The following is a 24,129-nucleotide window of genomic DNA, read 5'->3' on the forward strand; positions in this document are numbered from 1 at the left end:
TTATGACACATTTTGGCTTTCTCTGTCGTCCATATGAAGGTATATTTGGTGCAAAACGACTTCAAAGTCACAGAGAAAGATGACCATAAATTTGAGTATGTGTAACTATAAATCTGCATTCACAAATAAAAGTGCTTTAGGAGTTGTGTAGTTGAATTGTATTGTAGTTGTATTTTTTTGCATACCTGAAGATATTTTTGTTTTGCAAATACGTTTCAACAGTTACAGGTCTTCAGATTTATTTTTTGCAAGTGCACAAATTGTTGCGAGTGCTCAAATCGCAATTTCTGCACTCTCACTTTTGCTCCTGTTTTTCTGAGATCTTTGGTGCAAAACAAATCTGAAGTCTCAGTAAAAGATACCCAGAAATTTGCGTATGTGTAACAAAAAAAATTGCATTCACAAATAAAAGTGCTTTAAGAGTTGTGTAGTTGAAGAATTTTTTTTTGCATACCTGAAGATATTTTTTTTCTGCAAATACATTTCAACAATTACAGGTCTTCAGATTTATTTTTTTGCAAGTGCACAAATCCACTGTTGCGAGTTCTCATACAGCAATTTCTGCACTCTCACTTTTGCTCCGGTTTGTCTGAGATCTTTGATGCAAAAGTAATTTGAGCACTTGCAGGATACAGAGGCGGGGTCTGTTGGAGAATGGCTGCTACTATGACCAATCAGAGCACGGCCCACCTTGGCCAATCAGAGCGGGGCCACCCTGGCAGGTCAGAGCGCTTGCGCGTGGACATGGAGTGAATCTACCAACAAGACCCTTCGCCGCCAGCATCAAGTGATTTAAGGTATTGCAAACCATAGTACTTTTAACTTACAGGATAAGTATGCACACTGGTCGCTCAGTGAGCAATGTAAATAGCTAAACATGACCGCCTTGAAAGGATTAGCTTCTTGTGTTTGCTATAAACTTAGCAAGCTAACAAACAAGTTCATATAAATTAGCCTCCCGTTCCCGTTAAAAACACCCCTGGACATATTGAGCCTCTTTGCTAGCATGAACCATGCCTCACATTTTTTTTTCTATTTTACCATGTAGAAAATGACAGCAGGGTGGGTCCTCTCAGGTGAGTACATTATCATGGCCAATGTTCTGAGACGATAATAGCTAAAGGTTTTGTTAGCCAGTCATATCGAAGTATCTCAGGACTTATCTGGGCATAATCAACAGATTTTTAAGACCAACTGACCTATCAATAAAAATAAAAATGCCATACCATAATTAAAGCTCATAAGAAACCCACAACCACGAGAAAACTCAAAACCCAAACAACCACATTATGAGTTATGCAAGTTAAATGTACTGTACATTGTAATATTAAGTATCAAATAATATACAAAACCCTTATCTTTCTAGAGTACCACTGAAATTGAGGCTGCAGTACGTGCACTTCTGAGCACAATTAACAGTGCACAAGCTCAGCCCTTCACCTCTGGGCTTGTCACTCCCAGGACTGGAAGACCAACCAGTGTCCATCAGGAGATGTAACGGCAAGTGTCCACTATATTTAAATCATGTTATTGTTGTTTTATCTTAAGCTGTGAAGAAATTCTCAGATACACACTTTTATTAGGGGAGATTGGGGACAGTTGCAACAAGGGACGGTTGCAACAAGCCTTATTTCTCTAATCAGAAACATGCTAGAGTGATGACACTCACACTGCACATGCTCAGTTAGACCCTCTACCCACCAAGAAGAGAGAGGCCATATTGAGCATCTGGTCCTGCTTTTCTCAAGTAAAGTTGTTTTGGAGGTATGAAAATAGCTTTTTTCATGAGCTGTTTAGTCATACTGTCCTGACCTTATGTATGAATGAATCCAAACCTATCTAGTTTGAATCACTGTTTGTTGACTATTAAATGACATGGTGAGCATGTGTCAATGTCAATGTGGCTAGCTAGCACATGGTGTTTTGTCATGACTGGTACCATGGGGACAGTTGCAACTGTTGCAACCGTCCCTGATCTGTGTTGCAACTGTCCCCAGGTTTGGGGTCAGTTGCAACGTCTGAATTCCTCTATTCAAATAAATATTCTGATTAATATGTTATAAGTAGCCATCTTTAAATGGTATGGCCATTTGGCAGACAGATGTAGGTTTAATATGTAAAGATTTGGTGAGACTAGTCCAAATATTCTCTGAGTAACTGAGAGTAATGTAAAAAGTGTTGCAACTGTCCCCAGTCTCCCCTATTAGATCAAAATTGCTGTGATGAATAAGTTTACATAATTAACTCCTTATAACTGTGTCTGTGAAATAAATTGGGGGAAAAAGTCCACAGGTTGAATGTATCCATGCCTCAAGTTTTTGCCTACTAGTGTTCAAGGCTAAGTGCTATTGAACATCTGTATGTCAGTGGAGGATGCTTATTAATTACTTCCTATGGAGATAATATGGTTATTAAGAGCTGGACAGGGCATAACAAAGCCTTAACACAGAATTTTACAAATACAACAATATGGTGCAATGCATCTTAAAATTACATTTATTGAAGAAATCAATCATTTTATTTTTCAAATTTCACTTATTGATTATTGTCAAACTTTTACTCAAGATGTTTCCCAGCAATGTATTCAAGGGGACAAAAACGCAAAAAAAGACCAGCAGATGTGCAGACGAGGGTGGTGAATGGAGCTGCAGTTCTACCTGCAGCCTGCCAACACAGACAGAACACCCCATGACGAAACAGTGCTTCTCCAGGCAGGTCTTGGAAGAAGGACTATAAATATTGCAGATGATGCAGATCACACAGAGGTGAGCCTCAAAGACTGACAAATAACAAGATCATACGGCACTGAAAAGATGGTTGTGCAGATATTTCATGAGGAGAGACAAAGATGGGCTGATTGTATTCTGATGTACAAACATATTCCTACTGTAAATTTTTTAATCATGCGTTATCCACTTTTTATATAGTGCATAGGGGCATATAACAGCCAGGCTGAATTTCCTATCAGCCAAGTTACTTTACTTTATATGTTCAGCCACAATATCTTATTCCAGATATGCAGGGTGCTGCTAGAAGAATATCCCAAAATGTGAGATTTGCGTGTTGGCTGGCTGCTTGAAAAAGCTCTTAGTGAGTTTCTCCTGTCACTTATGTAGAGTTTTAGTTTATATTATGTGACTAGTACTCATAATAACAATAATATTGATAATGCATTGTATTTTTGTAAAACCTTTCTCTTTTACTGAATACATTATTCATTCACTCTCACATTATCACAGTGGTGTTGGTAAGCTATACATTTGTTGCTACAGCTGCTCTGAGGCTGCCATACTGGGTCTATGGTCTCTCCAATCACTGCCAGACATTCAGTCACATTTGTACACAGGCAACATGGGTGAAGTGTCTTGCAACTTATACTTGTCTTGTCTTGTCTTGTCTTGTCTAATCTAATCTATAGGAGGTAGTGGTCAAAGAAAAAAACACTCCATTGCCTCAGGGGTCTGAGGGGTATACTGCTAAAATTCTGAAGAGCTCATCAAACAATGGAAAGAACATCCTTTACATTGTCCCACTGCAAGACAAACTAACAACCAGTCTACTGCCATTCGATGCAGCTGAGTTTCAGAGGATGCCAAAAAATACTCGTATCACCTGTGGAATGTTGATTCCCCTTCCACTTATTCCAGTTCACATTCAGTCCTGTCAGGAACATGTAAGTTGGATTATGAATGATTTATATAGGGTTCCCGCGGATCCTTGAAAAGTCTTAAAAGGCATTAAACTCATTATTTTAAAAGTAAAGCCTTAATTGGCATTAAAATGTCTTAAATCCAATTTTCAAAAGTCTTAAAATTTTGAACACATCAGTAAGATTTATGTTGGATTGAACTAAAAAATATTTACTAACATTTATCTATTTTTCAAAAATAATTCACCGGTTTACTCTCACAGCAACATCGCATGATCACAATAGCAGAACTAACAAAACGGTGATGTGGTTGCACCAGGATCTTTTAGAGCAGACGCATGTATTGGTTCTACCTACAGTGCCAGGAGATAGAAATAAATGGGGAAAAATTGACAAAAAAAATCCAAAAGTGGCCTGAGAAAATTGATTGTGGCAGCAGTATTGGGAATTAAATTTTTTTAATTAAATTTCAAAAACCATGTAAAAATTGCAAAAATGGCTCTGACAGTGGCCAAAAAAGATGAATTGCTGCAAAATAGGCATAAAGTTCTAAAATTGGGTTTAAAAAATGTAAAACAATGGTCCAAAAGTGGGAAAAAAGTGTTTATATTGAGGTTAATAGGCATGAAATTGTAAAAAATGGGTAAAAATGGTATGAAAGTAGAAAAAGGTTAATAAATAGATGCAAAGTAGGTATAAAATCGCAAAAAATGGCAAAATTGGTCCAAAAGTGGCTTAGGAAAAATGATTATGGCAGCAAAATTGGGAATTAAATTTGATATTAAATTTCAAAAGACATGTGAAAATAGGCATACATTTGTAAACATGGGGTTAAAAAGAAGGTAAAAAGTGATGTTTTATTAAAAAACAAACATTGGGTTAAAATTGCCAGGTAATTCATGTGATGTTTTTATTTGTTTTCTTTGTTTCAATTGTTGTTCGTTGTTGACTTGGTCTTAAATTTTATTTCAAACGACCTTAAAAAAGTCTTACGAAGTCTTGAATTTAACCTGGGTTGAGCTGTAGGAACCCTGTTATAACTAAATTAGCTAATCTACCCTGGCACATTTGTTAATTTTTTAACCATCACAGGATTGAATACTGTACCTTGGTTGACAATGTAACTGCCGGAAAAGTATTTTTTTTCATATTTTTTATATTCTACTAACAAGAGGAGTGATGCCACTGAGGACCAAACATCAGAGCAGGATGCTGGTTTGGTAAGATGCCACTCATATGCCACTTTAAGGCAAAATCAGTGACAAATTACCAAAACTGATATTGAAAACAAAGTTTTATTTCATTCTTTGTAAGTTCTTTGTAGTTCAATAACCACTGTGTGTGTATCCCCGTATAAGGACGTGCCCTTAGGACTCCTGTCCAATATGAGTAATTCCCAGCTGAGAGCCTGGCATTCCATGCAAGTTCATGTGGGGAAAGGCATAGACATATATACATAGACACTTCATTACGTACTGAACCGCGTAGCGTGTCGCCGCCATATTGGATGGGTCTCCTCACTACATTCCAGCAGCAGACACAAATGGATTGAGCGCAAAGTGATTAATTATGCCGGTATTTTGTGCCACCTACGGTTGCTATAACCAGCGCAATTTTGAGAGTAGATCATGTGGGATTACCATTCACAAGTAAGACTTCACAATAATTTTGTTTTATTGACCATTTATCGTTTTATGTCAGTATAACTAACGTTTTCATGTGAAAATCGGGTAAAAATTCGCTGAGTTATGCTCATAATAGTTGTGCATTCTACACCTTTCTCAGTATAATGAACGTGCTGGGGCAGTGTGTGAGACCCATCCAAGATGGCGGCCGGCAGCTATGTCAGCTCCAATAGGCATCGCCAGTCAATGAGGCGTCTACGTGTATAATGTCTATGGGGAAAGGTATAGCAGACATAAATTGGATACCTATGAGTGTGCAGTTGCCATGGGGGTCCTGCAAAAACTTATTGGTAGTAGGAATACTTGTTGTTTCAAATATCAAAATGAGGTGTATATTTTTGCTTGTCCTTGTGTGTTTTCGTTTATTTATTTGAATTTTTTTAATGTTTAGATTTCCTGGGATTATCTGCAATTCTTCACAAGCGGATAACCCACTGGAGCCCACACCCATGGAATGTAATGTTCAAGGTAGTTGGAATTATAGTATAATGAAATGAAAGATTTGCATTGTTAGGAATGTTCTCTTAAATCATAGATCTGCACCTTAAAAATTGCTATAAAGACTCTAATATTTGGTTTGTTCAGTATTTACTACAGTGCATAGAGTATGCAAGGTATACTGCCCACTTTGTTTCAGGTACCTTGTAAACTACTTTTGAATTTTCAGCATGGGAAGCGATTGCTGATCCAGAACTAGCAGCGGACCATTACAAAAGGACATTAATTCAGAGCAGTGAAGATGAGCCCACCCTCAAGATCAAGATAGACATAGGGGAAGACCTAGAGGAGCAAGAAGGGAGAATTTTGAGCTTTTACAAAGCTCCCAGGATTGACTGGGCAAGACCCTTTCAAGCAAAGCTACAAGGTACTGATACCTGACCAAAAAAGATGTACTGTGTTGTTTTAAAAGTCTGTAAGCATGTTGGTTTTTCACTTTCTTTCTCTCTTCTATCTTAAGACCAGAGAAGCATACTTTCGGGTTAATTTGGAGCTTGAAATGTATATAAACAATGCTTTTTATTTAAATATCATTTGCATATGAAACAGCTTCTGGATGTACGTTATGCCCAATACTGAATCACAAACTGCCCTTCACTTTTCCATTAATCCTTTGATGAGAAAGTTCTGATTTGTTGAAGGTGGTTGGATGAGATATTCATCCTGTCCTTATCCATTATTGTTGGCTGTTGGCACACCCCCAGTTTAGAAAAGAAGCACACAGAAATTCCAGTACAGCAGCTGACATATTATTGTAATAGTGTTTTCATCCATCATCTTACTCACTTATCTCTGATGCATTGGTACCTCACACAATAAAGTGGATAGAAAAAGAACAGTCAAGTTTGGTACAATACAGGAGGTCACTCTTTGCATTTATGTACTATTACTTGTGTCTCCAGGAGATGTGGCTATTGGAGATGGTGTAAATCGTCACTTCTTCAGTATGGTAATGCACAAATTGCATCATGGTTTCCAAGTTGATCTAGGTAAGTCCTCAAGACAAATGTGTTGTACAAAGTGATATAAGAAAAAGAACACGTTTGCTTAATGCAACTCCTGGACCATGGATTTTTACATAAGTTGAGACAACATTCTTAATGTTTTTCAAAGCTCTTAAAGAAATGGTTTTTTTCCCCATCTAAACATTAATAGTTCTGGGAAAAAAACTTTTTATTTTAAGAGATGAGAATAATTCAAATGAATTATTCAAATGAATTATTCTCAAACAAATATTTTTTTTTCAGTCTGTAGAATGTGATGTAGGCCTGTACAATTTGGCAGCACCAATGTAGTTTCCTCTTTTTTACAGTGGTATGTGAATCTATTATGGGCGTTGACATAAAATTTGTAAATTGCTGTAGGCCACATTTTGACTTTGCATGACTTGTTGAGTTTTCTCTCAACCTAGACTCATAGTATATCCTCAAGAAATAAACCAACAAAACCAAATCCTGTGTAAATGCACAATACACGTGAACTTTTTATGTAGTATTTTGTGTATTTCGGATGGCGCAACAGTTAGTGCTGCAGCCTCACAGCAAGAAGGTTGCGGGTTCGATTTCCAGCTTGGCAGGTGGGCCTTTCTGTGTGGTTTGCATGTTCTTCCTGTGCATGCGTAGGTTCTCTCTGGGCACTGCTGCTTCCTCCCACAGTCCAAATACATGCTCATCAGGGTTAATTGAACACTAAATTGTAGAGAAAAACTTGTAGGTGCGAGTGTGTGTGTGTGAAAGGCTGTGTACCCGTCTGTGTCAGTCCTGTGATTGACTGGCGAACAGTCCAGGGTGTACCCTGCTTGCCCAATGAAAGCTGGGATAGACTCCAGCCTCCTGAGACCCTGAACAGGATAAGCGGTTCAGAAAATGAATGAATTTTGTGTATTTCTTTATTATCTGCTGAACTGTCTGACAGATGTAATAACTGAAATGTCATTTTTGTAACACCCTTAATGCTCAATATTTACCTTCATAGGAAATGCAACTGGGGCTCTGCTGTTTGAGGGCCAAGCTGACCATCTAATCCCATCAACCTCTCAAGTGCTGGTTTAGAGTGAAATGTTTGTTGTGGCAGGAAGGATGATTGGTCATTCTCTTCTACACGGTGGCTCTCGTCTGCCTGGGTTCAGTCCAGCAGTGCTTCATGTGCTGTTAGGTGATGATCCACAGACGGCTACAATTACCCTTGAAGATGTGGCAGACATGGATGTCAGGGAGACTCTAAAACCTGTAAGTCTATACAGGAGAAATTCATACTTTTGGTGGTACAGTTTTCTTTGTTCTTACCACTTTTTGATTAATGTTAAATGTTAAAGTTCTTTTTCACATCCTGATAGACAACAGAGTTGTGTTTAAGCTTAGTGTTATGTTGAAAAATGTTTACAAGGTAATTTAGCACAAGTATGTAAATGTCCCCAAATCAAAGTATATACCACATTGCTCTGATTTTTGAAATCAAAATTATATTAAGTGTGATGCTTCCAATACACAAGCTAACATTTGCATGTTTGATAATACTTGACTACACTATAGTTCTATCTAATACATCTTAACTTACTATTTGAGAGTGATCTTGCTTTTTCTTGTCTTTCTTCAAAAGCTCTATGAGGATCAAGGCTCAGACAAGAAAGGAGGAGAATGCAGCAAACACAGTACACTCACAGAGGATCAGAGAGCAGCCATAATTGACTTAGCACTGGCATGGGATCTTCCTGTGTTGACAGAAACCAACAAGCACACTAACATTAACAAGAATGGCTGCAAGTGATGACACACCTTTTGTAAAGTTACCACGATCGCTCTGTTTTCTTCCTTAGATCTTTCTTGACCATATCAGATGGCCAGAGGATGCAGAGTTGGGGGATGACACAGATGATGGGTAGCCACTTGATTGCAAACATAGAACAATTGGGTACCTGCATTAATTTGTGAGAACAGGTATGCTGCATTCAAAACCCATCTGCTTTGAAGTGTGCCTTTTAAATAGTTTTTTTTTATTGATTTTAAGGACAGAGTTGAGCTCTCCTGATGAGATGTAAATAAGGGACTTCAGCTTGCCCACTGTTTAGTGAAATAGTGCAAAGTGTATGCAGGGTGGAGCATAGTGCTGCATTGAATAGTGGCATGTCTTACAAATACAAAGACCACCTTTCTCCCTCCTTCTCCAGGTGCAAGGCACAAGCACCTTATACAACTGACATCAGAAGAGCCATACTATCCCCTAAAGCTGTAGCTTAATTTTTATTGTTCTATTGATTGTCTCAGTTTCCGATCTTATCTGACATATCTGTGTTGTGCTTTGCTTCTGTGTACTTTCAGCATCCCAAGAAAAAATGAAGCAGCTTTTTAAGTTCTAGGTTGGATGGGAAATACCCATGACTGACATGAAGGTGGAGGTTGTCCGAGGACAGCATCCAACTTCATCCACATGCTTCCGCACCCTCAGGTTGCCTGGTCATATCTGCTCTTATGGAGATCTTTTTTTTCAGTTGGAGAGCTGCATCTCAACAAATGACAGTGGTTTTGGACTTTTGTAGGCAAGCTGTGTTAAAGGGTTCATTTGACTCAACAACGACAGGATTCTGAGGTCATTATTAAAAAGTCACGATTTCAGTTGACCTCTTCTGGAGTGTCGTCTCTTCTTTCTAATTTCAAAATTAATGATGATTAATTTTTTTTACAGTTAAAGAACAATGTGATCCTGTGTTATGTTATGTCAACACTAATCACTTTCACTTGAAATGCTAGGGTTAAATAGCTGCCTGTTACCATTTTCACTGAAATTAACATTCTAGTTATTACAATCAAGACAACCCTAAACAAGGCAGACAAAATCATATCCTCAGTGAAACAAACAAGAACTTTGAAACCTTGTTTTGGCGGAAAAGCACCATTTTCTTTGTTTGACCCTTGTGGACTGTTGGGGTTGAAAACAACCACTTTGAGTAAAAGTTTCTGTTATTTGGGGTGCTGGTTTGGCTGAGTGGTGTAGCGTGAATTGGTGTCAAATAATGACCAGTGGCGTTTTCTCCCGGAGGCCAAGGGAATAGAATAGAAGAAAGAATAGAAATAGAAAAATACTTTATTTATCCCCGAGGGGAAATTCAGGAGTCACCGCAGCATTTAAGAAAACATAAGTAAGAAAGAGTATAGAAAGTGCAAAAATGTCCATAAGAAATTAGATGACGACATCCCGTCCACCACTCGTCCACCACTCGTCCACCACTCTCCAGCCCAGCCAGTCTCCACCTCCACAGGGTCCAGGACTGAGCCTCCCCAGCAGTCTGTTCAGTCTCTGTCTCCTGGATCCTGTCTGCTCACAGCAGGCGAAGCTCCTCCGATGTGTCGCGGCGTCCGATGTCTGCTCCGTCAGCCACGTCCGTGAACAGCATGATGCCGCTGGATTGGCACAGCTAGCTCATCCACCCCCCGGAGCGAGATTCCACGTTCCCAACAGCGATGGATGGAAGGACAGGTCCACGTCGTCACCTCCCAGCTCACATCCGAGAACCAGCATTTCGTCCTCACCGCCTCCTCCTCAGCTCGAGGGAAATCATCAAGCCCTACACTAGTTAGCATTGACATGCTACAGGCTGCTAACCAGTGGCGGTTTTTCACGGAGGCCAAGGGAAGCCTGGCTTCCCCAAAAAATATAACAAGAAAGAAAAAAAATAGCCTATAAACAAGCTTAACCACAATGTATTTTATATTGTCATTTCCTTGTCAAAACACTACATTGGCGCACCTCTGCTTTGGCTTAGCGTGAGAAGCAAAACAGCGCCCTCCTGTCAAGCTCTCATTGTGTATTACACTACGTGTCTCATGCCCTCTGCCCTGTCAGTCAGCACGGAGGCCCGCTTCACTTTGCCTCCCTTAGAAAAAAAAACAGCCTGTATTAGCCAATCAGGTTGAAGCAAGGCTCATCGCTTACTGGTTGATGCATCATTAAAAAAGATATGAGGGAGGCCAGATCGAATCTGGCTTCCAGCCAATAACACACCGTTACGAAAAAATAAACACACTGATTCAACTGTGCCGGCGCCAGTGTGAGTGTCAGTGTTAGCCCACACAGAAAGTTCAGCTATGGATGGTGACAAAGATCTTGATTTTTTTGTAAAAAATGACTTCAAAAAACTTCCTTTTGAGGTTCAACTAAAGGTCAAGCGGGACGGTAGGCCGACTCCAATGCTCCACTTAACGAAGGGCAGAGCCGATGGAAAAGTCCGCTCTTTTTGTGAAGCTAACTATGCTAGAAACGAGTGGCTAACAGGGAGTGCCAGGCTTAACCGGCTTTTCTGCTGGCCATGTCTGCTGTTTGACAGATCAGGCTCCTTGAACAACCCCTGAGCACCACAGGATTCGTGGATCTGGCCAACCTCGCGAGGGCCATGGAGAGGCATTCAAAGTCCAGAGGCCGTATAACATCTGAGCTCAAACTTAAACTTTTCGGACGAGTACGGATTGATGAAGCACTGGATCAAGCGGCTGCAATAAGCGTAACGAGGCACAACCAACAGGTGGAGAAAAACCGTGCCATTTTGAAGAGGTTGATTGCTGCTGTATTATATCTCGGAGGCCAGGAGCAGGCATTCCGGGGCCACAGTGAATCGACCAGCAGCTCCGGCAACAGGGGAAACTTCATGGAGCTTGTGCAGACTTTTGCCGAATTTGACACCACCATGGCGGAGCATTTATCATCAGCAACCGCATTTACCGGCACATCAAAGACAATTCAGAATGACATCATCGAAAGCACTGCTCATGTCATCCAGGAAGAAATTGATAAAGAAATAAATGCTGCTCCATTCATAGCCATTGAGGTGGATGATACCACTGACATATCGTGCAGGTGCCAGCTGACAGTCATAGTCCGCTATGTAAACGAGAGCGGCATCATATGTGAGAGGTTTCTTGGTTTCCATGATATTAGTCTGGAGAGAGATGCTGAAACCATTGCTGCAGTGGTGACGAAAACAATTGGCAGCTACAATCCCGAGACAAAGCTGATTTGTCAAACTTATGATGGCGCCAGCTGTATGAGTGGCCAGAGAGGAGGCGTTCAGGCGCTCGTAAAAGTAAAATGTCGGCACGCATTGTTTGTTCATTGCTATGCACACAAACTTAATTTAGTTTTGGCTCAGGGGACAAGCAATATTCGGGAATCAAGACTGTTTTTTGCTTCTCTCGACTCCTTCCACAACTTCTTCAGCCGCTCACCTAAGCGCACAGCACTGCTCAAAGAAGTGGACAGCATCCGCGTGCCCGGCGGCAGCACCACTCGGTGGAACTTTAAAAGCCGCGCAGTGCACGCAGTGCATGAGGGCCGAGGATCACTGATCACTGCATTGGATCGGATCACAGCTGAACCTGGTTGGGACAAGGATGCAATAGCACAGAGCTCGGCATTGAGACAGAAGCTGGATGACTTTGATTTCATGTTCATGCTTGGGGTTTTCAAGACGATTTTTGGTCTGACTGAGCCCCTTTTCCAGGTGCTTCAGAGCAGAGCGTTGGCCATTAGAAAATGTGAGGAAAGAGTCAATGGCACTTTGACTGCTTTAAAAGCAACCCGGAGCACCGAAACCTTCAATCAGCTGTACGAGGAGACAGTACAGGCTGTTGGGATGCCAAACTAGCTGCGACGCAAGCAGCGCTGCCGGGCCTGGGCAGATTTTGAGCTGGGAGTCACTCCGGATGGGGAACATGAGGACACAGGGCCTGTGGATGCCTACCGACGCCTCTTTTTCCAGCTGCTTGATGGTATTGTGCAGCACATGACACACAGGTTTGAGGACATGAAGTGTCTAAGTTTTTTTTGTGTCCTGGATAATGCGTCATTTAAGACGTATTCCCAGCCTGCAGGATTCCCGGGGGTTGAGATCTCTCAGTTGGTTAAAACCTACCCAGTTTTTGATGAACTGAGACTGAGAAATGAGCTGCAAGTCATCTATGCAGATACCCTCTTTCACAAGCCACCAGCTGAGCTCCTGAAGATGCTCATTAAAGATGAACTGACCTCTGCCTTGCCCGAAGTTTGCAAACTACTGAGGCTGATGCTCACCATACCTGTGTCAAGCACGTCTGCAGAGAGGTCCTTTTCCTGCTTGAAAAGGATCAAAACCTACTTGAGAAACAGCTGTGGACAAGACAGACTGGGACATTTGGCCAAGATCTCCATGGAGTCTTCTGTCACACAAGACCTCAAGTCCCGCGGGGAGCTATATGACAGAATCACTACTCGGTTTGCCACGATGAAGGATAGAAGAATGCCATTGCTCTTCAAGTAGCGGTGAGTTACATTAAAAAAATGTATGCATCTTGTGACAAATGGGCTGCCATGCCCCTGTACCTGTCCAGCTTCAGCACCGTGGACAGCACCATGGCCCGCCGTGGCCTTTTTGATGACAGAGTTGTCACATTTTTTCTTATGCATAATGTACCGTATTTTCCGCACTACAAGGCGCTTCGGAAATAGGGCGCACCTTCGATGACTGGCCTATTTGACAACTGTTTTCATATATTGGGCGCACCGCATTATAGGGCGCATAGATTAGAAGCTATAGTAGTGGCTGGGGTTGCGTTATGCATACACTAGATGGAGCTGCGCTAAAGGGAATGTCAACAAAACAGTCAATAAGTCAGTCAAACTCAGGCTACATCCACACGAAGCCGCACATTTTCCTGTCCAACTATTTTCTGTGCCGTTTTCAAGAAAAGTGCGCTGTAAAGACGAAGTCATTTCTGCCGCCAACAAAAGCCGTTTCCAGAGATCAGTTCGGTTCAGATATTCTCCAGAACGTCCGCCCCCGCAGGCTTACTGTCTCTCACACATGCTGTCCTCTTTTTTTTCACTGGAATGAATGAGAAGTGGGTAGAATAAAAGTACTGTAACAGTAGGCTACATTGTTTGCATGGAAATAACAGGTGAATACTGAATTAAATTCGTTGTCCAAGCTGGCTTCCTCGGTAATTTTTATCACGGGCCGCCACTGCTGCTAACAGCTAATTGCGCATGTAAACAATGCAGCCATGGTTACATGTAGGATCTCCAGACAAACACAGGAGAAAAGTAGTAAAAAATAAAGCCACAAAAAGTTTGGTGTCCGTGACCGACAATGAACCATACAAAGTGATGATCCACTCCAAATACAAAGATGACGAAAAAGAGACGAAAAAATTACAAGAAACGGACAAAGACGAGAGAGCTGCTGCAACAGGCAGCTACTCGGGTAGCGCCTAGCAACCGTAAAAGCCATGGGAAGCCATGCTTCATCACTTTTTTCAGACTGTAGCTGTGTTTTAATGAAAATACTCCTTTATAACAGTTTCGATAATTCTTCTGTGTTTCGTCACTGTCATCTCCTCCTTATTTCTCTCCTCTACTTATTGAGCATTTTACAATGTGTAAAACAGCGCCCTCCTAAATGTTATGCTGTGAATAAGTGGTGAAAATATGATACTGCACACTGTTGCCTGCAAGGAAGCCAAGCAGAGTTGGCGTCCCTTGGTGAAAAAAAATAAATAAATAACCAATCAGATGAGGCTGCGGTCATGACACTACTCACCTGTGATTGGCCAAGACCGTGTCAAGGGAAGCCACCCTGTCTTTGGCCTCAAACCAATCAAATGACAGAATCATCATCATCATCATCAAGCCACTGAATGAAATCAGCGAGGTTAGCACATTAGCAGTGTGCATGAAGCGGCCGGTTGTGCGTTTGAGTGGGCGGTTGAGTAAATTAATAATACATTTAAGCTAAGTCAAGAGGACAATGTACGCGTGTGAATGAGTGACTGAGGGTGGGGGAGTGAAAGGTGTGTGTCGGTGTTCAAAGTAAGTAAAATGAGCGCTCTCTGGGCGCTCTAACAGGTTATTCCATTACATGAAAAAGCGATATACAAGCTGCAACAAAGTATTTTATGTACCCCACTCCCTAAAAATCATACAGATTAGAGGCTTTGTCTCACTTGGCTTCCTCAAAAAAAAAAAATCCCCACACCACGCCACTGATAATGACTAATTAATTATTAACAGCATTCCACTGGAGCGAAAGTATAGCTAACTTTCAAAAGACATCTAAACTTACAATATGTGAGTTTAAATTTAAGTCGGGGCACCACCCAGTTTTGGAGAAAACAGGGAAACTCTAGAAAGGTTTACTGTAAGAATTTGTCATTTAATAATTCATAGAATTATTAATTATCAAGTCTCAATAACAAAAGGACGCTACATCAATTGTGAATTCTTTTGAACGGTGTACAGACGTCGTTAATTTCAACCACACAAAGACAGAAACCAATTTCTTTATATATGAAAAGTTTATTTATTAACTAAAAGAAGAAATATGTGCATGAATAAATGAACAGGTAAAAGATATAAAAGGATAAATACATTGATGAATGGAAAGTGAAACTGATCATAAATAATGGAATAAATGGAATAAAAGGACATAAACCAACCCACATAAATCTCACTAACCCACCCAAGATCTCTGGGGCATTGACCACGATATACCAATAAATGCAAGATAGTCTTACGCAAGTTCTGAGGCCGATTGTGAGAGCGGAGGCGGCGACAGAGGTGACTGGGTCCCGCTGCAGATGTCTGCGGATGTCCGTTGAGGGGTGATGGACAGGCTAGAGGCCTACTGCAGGTCATCTGAGCGTCACGGAGGTGATGTCCAATGAGTTGAGTCCGTAGAGTCGATTCTAACAACGACAGTAGCGGCTGGAACAGCGGCGATGATGCCGGGCGTCGGGTTGAAACTTTGGCAGAGAACCACTGCAGGGAAAGCAGTGAGCAGCGCTCGTCTCCTGACGTCAGCACATGAGGGAGAGACCCAGGCACCAATAGATGACGCAGTCGGGCTGAGGTGACTCAGTCTCAGCCTGGAGAGTCTGGAGCAGGTGCTGAGTTGTGTACGTGTGAAGATTCAGGTGCAGAAGGAGAAGAGCCTTCTGGATGAAGGATGAAGAAAGAGCCTTCGCGAAGAAGGAGGAAGGAAGAGAGCCTTCGTGTAGAAGGATGAAGAGAGAGAGCCTTCGTGTAGAAGGATGAAGAGAGAGAGCCTTCAGGAGGAAGGATTAAAAGAGAGAGCCGAGCCTTCGCGAAGAAGGATGAAGAGAAAGAGCCAATGTTCTTGTCCTGGAGTGGAGTTTTACTCAGCTTTTCCCGCCGAGTCAGTAAGGTCACTTAATGCTGACGCCCCTCCACGTCTCATCTTTCTGCACGTGGATCAGATTGTCCCAGAGATTATTAACTAACTATAACTTTAAACTGTAAAGAGATTCCCACATGTAATAGTCAAAATCACATTTCTTATGATTTAAGCTTCACATCAAGACTAAACATGACAGGTTTTCCTCTTTAAGAACCCAATAAAATAAAAATCAAGATGTTACAATGGGATATGTTTCCAAGACAGCAGTTTTCACACACACACATTATCAATGATTTTCATTACACAGTACATGTTTGCAAAGGTGAAGATGTACATGTAAGTCTTTGTGTAAAAACATTATTTTTGTGCTGTTCTCAACTGTGTTAATCAAAGAGTCTTTGTTTTTAGGAGAAGGAGGGAAGCAGATCTTCCCCTTGGCATTCCTTCTCTCTTGTTCCCAGAGAGAAAGGTCGAGGGTCACAAAATACGAGATGGAGGCTGGGAGGTCTCTCCAAGAGCAGGATGTTTGTACAGTTTCACATGTCCGTCAGGTGTCAACGAAAAGTCTTTGAATTGACAGCGATGTCTTAATGTTTTACAGTCTTGCAAACATCAGAGAAGGGATGAGGCAGACTTCGGGAGAAAACCACTTTAGCGCAGAGGTCTGTTTTTTCAAAACTTGCTGTATTACCTCTCCTTCCTTAGGGGGGGGGGGGGGGGGGGGGGGGGGGGGGTTAATTTGGAGACCAGGTCAGAGCTGCGAAACCAGGTCCCAGCCTGACCTACGTTACAGTGGTTAGCAACCAGGCACTTACAAACTTCTGCTGGTCCAGGTTCAAATCCTGCCTGTGACCAGTTTGCAGAGTGTCTTCCCCTACTCTCTCACCCCCTTTAACAAGCCTATCCACTGTCTCTCTCCTATCAATAAAGGCACAGAATGCCCAAAAAATATATTAAAAATAATCTCAGTTATTTGACCATAACTTTTCTTGTATTGCAGCAACTTGAATACATTTTGGGCAGAAAGCTTAATTTACATAATTTATGCAAATACGATTTCAAATTCTTCAAAATGTAAAAAGATCACTGTGGACAAATTTACCGTATACTCGTAACATATCAAATCGATTTTTTTCTTTACTTTATCTTCACTTATATATCTTAATTCTCTTCTGCCCTGCTCAGAACTACCAAGCATTGGAAAATGAATAATAAATTTAACCTTTTAATGGCCATTTGAAGAAATATTGCACAGATTATGGGAAGGGTAGCATCGAATGACCTATTTTTCAATTAAAAAAAAACATGACCAGAGACAATTTTTTTTTTTACGTGGCATTATAGTCTTAGATATGTCAAAGGTTAGAAGTATCATTGATTTTTAATCATCTTTCATTTAATTTGTAATATCATTTTTTTTTTCAAGAAGTTAGGCATGTACTGTGATGGCTGTTTTCAAGTCACTATACTTTTAATTGCTCTAAAAACATATCAGATCAATTTTTTTTCTACTTTTTTTTTTCTTTCTCTGATCTCTTAATCCATTTCTGCTTTTTTTCAAAATCACCAAGCATTGAAAAAAAAACAAAAACAAAAACAAAAAAAAAAAAACATTTAACCTGTTAATGGCCATTAAAAGAAATATTGGATGGATTATGGGAAGGGTGCAGCATCAAATGACATATTTTTCAATATGAAATATGATCAGAGACAGAATTTTTTTTTACATGGCATTATAGTCTTCAATATGTCAAAGATTAGTAGCGTCATTGATTTTTAACCCTCTATTACATCAATTATTTCTTAAAAATGGTAGAAAATGTTTTGAATGCTTTTATTACTTAAAATGGCCTAAATATAGATAAATGAAAAAAATACTACTATACTTTTAACTGCTCTAAAAACACATCAGATCAATATTTTTTCTACTTTTTTGCTTAAATTTCCATTCCAATACTGCCCTGCAAGCATTTAACAAAAAAAAAAAAAAGTAACCCTTTGAGGGCAGTTTCAAGAAATAAGATCTCTTATCATGGATAAAACATGAATCAACTGATCTTCAAATGATTTAAAGCATATATAAGTAGGTTTTACATTCTGGATTTGACAAGTACATAAGGAAAAATGAGGCTTTTGTCATTCAATAGTCAATGTCTTTCTTGAGAATCCATCAATCCCTCCAAAAAGTACTATATTGTACTTTAAATAAGAGGGGACAAAAAGGCATTATCATCTATTACTGTTTTTTACATTGTTGGAAAATCTATCAAGAGGTGAGGAGTTAAAAATCATGATTACCTTATGAGTTTGTGGTTTGTGTCAATGTGCATCAATGATCTGGGGCCTGGGACAGAGTATGCTCTCTGCACAGCACACCGCAACTCTGACATTCTCAATACTACATTCTGCAGTGTCAACCCTGTGCATTGTTGCACGGACCCTCTGCCACTGCACTCTGTGCCCCTGTGCCCGCAGCAGTCCCAGCATCATGCTATATCCTGCATGTGGGTTAGTAGAGTGGAGGGCTGACACCAGGTTGTCAAGTTCAACGTCAGTAAGCTCACTATACAGAGCCCTTACAGACAACCCCCAATCATTCATACGCCTGCGCAGAGTCCGCTGAGAAACCCTGACAAGCTTTGCAATGCACTGAACTGACAGGCCCATGTTGAGAAGCTGAGTTACATACCGGTCGTCGTCATTGAGCACAACTCTGGGGCACCCCCCAGTTTGCCTCTCCAGGACAACAGTTGCACAGGTCTCCTTGTTATTCTGACCAGTCACTAGGTGATGCAAAGCTGTAAGTGCATGATTAACAGCTCGTGCGGTGTCAAGCTGGCTTGACAATGCACTGAATAAAATTAACTCTTGATAGTCTAGGGCCCTCCTCACAGGAGGGCGGCCCCGTATCATCTTGGAGTCGGCATCAAAACATGTATCACTGTAAGTGCTCATGCACGCGTAACATGCTGCGTCTCTGCATGAGCACTTGTTGTTGTTGCCATAGCTGGTGTTGTTCATGCTCTCTGAGAAAATGTTGATATAATAGTGGAAGCAATATTTGTAGCTGCTGGAACAATATCAGGGGCCTGTACTACGAAGCTGGATTAAGTCATCCAGGATAACTCTGTGACAACTCGCTGAACTTCACCGGATCTCCGTTATCCAGATCTGCTGTACTACAAAGCTCGTTATCAACTCAATAAGTAAATCTGGCTGGGAGCTGTGCGCGCACACATTAAATGGGCGTGGTTAGCGGCCCCAGAGCATTTTCCACAATGGAGAAGAGAGCAGCCTACTTTAAGGCTGAGGAGCAGCTAATAATCCTGCAAAAAATACGAGGAGTACTGCAGTATTATCCAGGCTGGAGGGATTGCTGCAAAAAATCACCGACTCTGTGAATGCGTAAATTTCCAAAATGCTGATATTAATAGACCTATCTCATCACGTGACGACACGGGCAGTTAGGTCCTTATTCATTAATGTTGTCAGTCAGTGTGTGTGTGATCAGCATCATATCCGACCTCATAATTAGAAAGAGTCAACTTTCCTACAAATTCCAAGGAAAACGCTCATTATAGGCAATTTGTATTGCAGATGCAATAGCAGTGGGGGAAAAAATGACGTGGGAGCCCATAAAAAATAGATATAAAAGCATCCTTCCAAGTGGTCAGTATGAATTTCCTGAATTTCTCTTTGGTATTTTTCATTTAGTTTCATGTCATGAAAGATTCCATTTGCACACACTTCTACTTTTCCCTGACAATGTCTCAGTTATGATAATCAGTAAGATATCGTTTGCTCACAGCCCATAAGAAAAAATGGTGGGCCAAAAAGACAGGGGGCGGTCCCGCACCGGAGGACTTCACTCCGGCTGAGCAAATTGGTGACTGAGTGGTCTTTCATGCCCGCCCGAGAGAACCAATTGGTCAGCGGGCGGTCTGTCACACCCTGTGAGCTCTTATCCTGGAACTTAACCTGCTCTGGACCAGGGCTGTTTCCCAAAGCCCAGGTACCTTGCCTTGCCTTGCCTTGGTAGGCGGTGCCTCCGAAGCCACTTCCTTCCAATCCAAGGCAAGTGTCCTGCCTCTGCTCAAAAGGAGATGCTAATGGAACAGCCTACAAAGGCATATTGTGGGAGGAGCTCAGACGGCTTCAAATATTGTCATAACTTGCCACTTTTCTACACTTTCTGCTTTTTTATTGTCACATCATTGACACTCTGCAGGTGCAGCTTCTCAGTAATTATAGTTATGTGAGTGACACACAAAAGAGTTAAGTGGTGGACATGGTATAAGTTGTTATTTTCAGAGGTGTATTTTGTTACTTACATTTAATTTGGAATTTACCACGCGCCTCCGCTGGTGCGTCTTTTCCTTCCATTTTTTTTTTCCTTTTTTGTAGATTCACGCGTTGCATGTTGGGTATTTATAGCCATGGCAAGGCAGCGAAGGATAAACCTGTGTATCCTTGGTCAATTAGCCACATGCTAACCAAACGGAGGACATATGCCTCCGGAGGACATGAACATTGGAACAGCACTTGGGCAGCGACTGATGATGTGGATGCCTGCCCACGCCCACCCCACGCCCACATCAGACCAAGGCAAGGCAAGGTACCTTGGCTTTGGGAAACAGCCCAGGTTTGGCGTTCAGCATCAGTTACCGGGGCAACGTGTCTGGATAATCCACAGTCGTAGTACGGAAAACCCGAAACTTATCCTGGAAGTTGTCTCTCTAAGAGCTATTCCAGCTTCGTAGTACAGGCTCCAGAATCAGTCCGCCTGTCGCCATCGTTGTTGTTGTTGTGTGTGACATCGTGGGTTGGGGGGCGGGGAGTAGGAGGGGTACTATGAGGTCACCGTCTTTTCCGGACTTATCGGTTTATACCAAGTACAGCATGAAGACGAATACACAGATATGCACCTGTAGACCCGTTTTCAAAAAAGATGCGGAGTCATGGACAAATACGGGTCTCTGTGTGTCAATATCACTGGATCGATACTTTATTTTACCGGAGTCATAGAAATTCGTACTCATGTAAGACCCACATAGGTCCAGTGGGGCTCGGTCAAGGAGACTTGAAAGTATTATGGACAGCCTGTCCAGTAAGTGATTCAAGAGCATGTCCTAAAAGAGAAAGAGACAGGGAAGGGGTTGCAATAGTACATACAATAGTACGATAGTACAATAGTACATAAATAGTATGTACAATATGTGAGGAAACCATGAAACAAAACATTTTATAGTATTTTGTTTTAATATTACTGTTGCATAGATGTGTATGTTGCCTTTTACTGCTGTTTTTATTCAGGGCTATGCTCACTTAAGTGTTAAGAACTTGAGCACAGAAATACAAACACAAATGCAAGACACAAAACAGTGGGCAAAAAAGAGTATAATCAGAGTCCAGGCAGAGTTCGCTACACAAAGAGCCTTCTTTACGCCTCCTCACCTGCACCCGCTCCCGTGACCACATCACCCCCGTCCTCCAACATCTCCATTGGCTTCCTGTCACCTTCCGCATACAGTTTAAAATTCTCCTCCTCGCCCATAAAGCCCTCCACCACAGGTCCCCTCCTACCTCACTGACCTCCTCCACCACCACATTCCCTCCCATAACCTCCGTTCCTCACACACCAACCTCATGTCTCCCCCTCACAGAACCAAGCCCCGAACCTGGGGAGACGGAGCATTTTCCATAGCTGCCCCCACTCCCTTGAACTCTCTCCCCACGTAAATCCAAAACTGCTCCGACTTCTCTTTATTTTAAATCTCTGTTAAAAAATCACCATTTTAGATTAGCTTTTAACTTGTGATTGTACTGTTTTTTTGTTTTGTTTTGTTTTGTTTTGTTTTGTTCTGTTTGACTTCTGTTTGACTTCTGTTCATTGCTTGTATTGATTTTAACAGTTGTTAAGTGTCTTTGAGTTCCTGAAGAGCGCTATATAAATAAAATTTATTATTATTATTATTATTATTATTATTACAAAAGGCGGTCCAAAACAGGCAGAAGAAACAGGCAGACATGGGGCTAAAAGTAAGGTCAAAAAAGGCAGGCAAGGATCAGAACACTGCAAAACTCGAGGTGCGTTTCAAAGCAATAAAGTTCCATCCTTCCTTCCTCCATTTGCGTCGTTCAATTGCATCTTAGTCCCTCCCACCAGAGATGCACTGAGAGAGGCGAGGATATGAAGAGAGGAGCGAAGATGGAGGAGATTCGTTTTTAGAGCAATGGGACATCCTCTCCTCCAGAGCGTCACATGAAGCAACGTGTTTCATTGATGATGGCATCAGCTGATCACCTCTGGATCATCCGTCGTTCAGCTCTAACAGCTGTTTGTGTGTCTGCACATGTGTGCTGTAACAACTCTGATAAAACATAAACAGTAACAGAGCTTTGTCTGTTCCTGAAACCAGTTTAAGAAACACATTGCCATGAAAAAAACCTGCTCTCTGTTTATTCTGTGTGCAGTTAAGAAGCTCGAGGATCACTTTACCGGTAAAATGTGTAATTGTTAGATTTGTGAATTATTTATCCTTTACCTAGATCACATCTGATCGTGAACTCTGAAACGTATTAATAAAACCAAGTTTATTGTGTCGCAGGAAGATGTTATTTACTAAATTTTAGTATTCAGTATTAATCATCCGTCATGTTGATTCAATGATGGTTGTGTTCAGTATTTTGTGCTTTAAACTTACAACATTTTATTACCAGCTTTATGATCAGTTTCGGAACGATCCTCAGTGCCTGTTTTCAGCTCTTTTTTTTTCCTCATCAAACTCTGTTGTGTTTGTGAAGTTTCATGTAGAGAAGTCTGAACTGCTGCAGCGTTCAATCAGAGAGTGATATTCCATATGGGGGCATGTTTGTCACTGAAAAGACTTCCGCAAAGCCAGCTCTCCTGTTTTCTCGATGATGGCTCCTCCAATAAGTCTCCTCCCTCCTCTCCCCTCCGCTTTGGGGCAGCCTTAAAAATGGCGACTCAAAGTACTTCCGGTGCCTCAGAGGAGAGAAGAGAGAGGCGGCATGAAATTATCGCTGAGACGCACCCTGACTGCGACTGTGAGTGAAGGCTGGGATAAAGACTGTAAAGTACAACAAACTGGCAACAAGACAGTGAGACGCATAAGACACACAAGAGGTAATGAGGGTGATGCCATCACCCTCATTACCTCTTGTGTGTCCTCTTGTGTGTCCTCTTGTGTGTCTTATCATGTTGCACAAGTTGTGCAACATGGCGCTGCTTTGTTTTTGCAGCCTTGTGTTTTGGAGGCCCCCAGGCCTGTTATGCAGGCTCTGCAGCAGTGCCGTGCTGACAGAACGCGGGCCCCTCGTGACGTTCCAGGACAAGTGAAGGTTAGGGGTAAGAGGGCCTGGCGGATCCCTGGCGGAGCCATGAAAGTTGTGGCTGCCACATGTTCAGCGCAGTACTCTGGTTCCACTGTTCTTTTTGAGCCCTCTGATTCTGGTTTGCCTGCTGAGTTGCTTGCGTCCCCTGCCCTGGTCCGAGTAGTCAAAGGTACAGCCTACATACCTGTTGTTGATGTAGGCACTACCGAGGTGTTGTTGCATCCCCGCACAGCTGTTGGCATGCTGGACTTTGTGAATGTGATCAGTCTGCCTGCAGGGGTCACTGAGGTGCCATCAGGTGTGGCCACCCTGTCCTCTCAGACAGTTGTTCCCAGTGTGCAACAGCAGCTGGAGGACATGGACCTGTCCTCCTTGTCTGCTGAGGAGCAAGGTCGGGTGAGGTCTGTGCTTCAGCAGTACACCCCTGTCTTTTCAGCCCATGAGGGAGACCTTGGTTGTACCAACCTTATCTCCCATGACATCCCTCTGGTTGATGATGTTCCTGTTCGGCAACACTATAGGCGTATTCCACCCGCTGAGTACGAGGTCATAAAGGAGCACATCAACCAGCTGCTGTCATCCCAGGTCATTCGGGAGAGCAGTAGCCCCTATGTGTCTCCCATCGTGTTGGTGAGGAAGAAAGATGGTTCTATTCGCATGTGTGTTGACTACAGACAGCTTAATAGTAAAAGCCGTAAAGATGCCTTCCCTCTACCACGCATAGAGGAGTCCCTGGATGCTCTGTCTGGTGCTTGCTGGTTCTCGACCTTGGACTTGGCTAG

The 24,129-nt window shown here is 41.9% G+C and overlaps 1 protein-coding gene across 1 annotated transcript; it reads left to right on the top strand.

Moving 5' to 3' along the window:
* Positions 1–8,033: 8,033 nt before the first annotated feature.
* LOC141807052 (zinc finger MYM-type protein 1-like) lies at positions 8,034–13,117 on the top strand. The gene is made up of 3 exons (XM_074692825.1): positions 8,034–8,060; positions 11,153–12,439; positions 12,674–13,117. Exons 1-3 carry the CDS (start codon positions 8,034–8,036, stop codon positions 13,115–13,117), a joined length of 1,758 nt encoding a protein of 585 aa, XP_074548926.1.
* Positions 13,118–24,129: the final 11,012 nt, after the last annotated feature.

This window comes from Halichoeres trimaculatus, unplaced genomic scaffold (genome assembly GCF_033239565.1).
Source record: "Halichoeres trimaculatus isolate MK-OKI-2021-1 unplaced genomic scaffold, fHalTri1.1 fHalTri1_scaffold_2, whole genome shotgun sequence".
In the NCBI taxonomy this organism is placed as follows: Eukaryota; Metazoa; Chordata; class Actinopteri; order Labriformes; family Labridae; genus Halichoeres; species Halichoeres trimaculatus.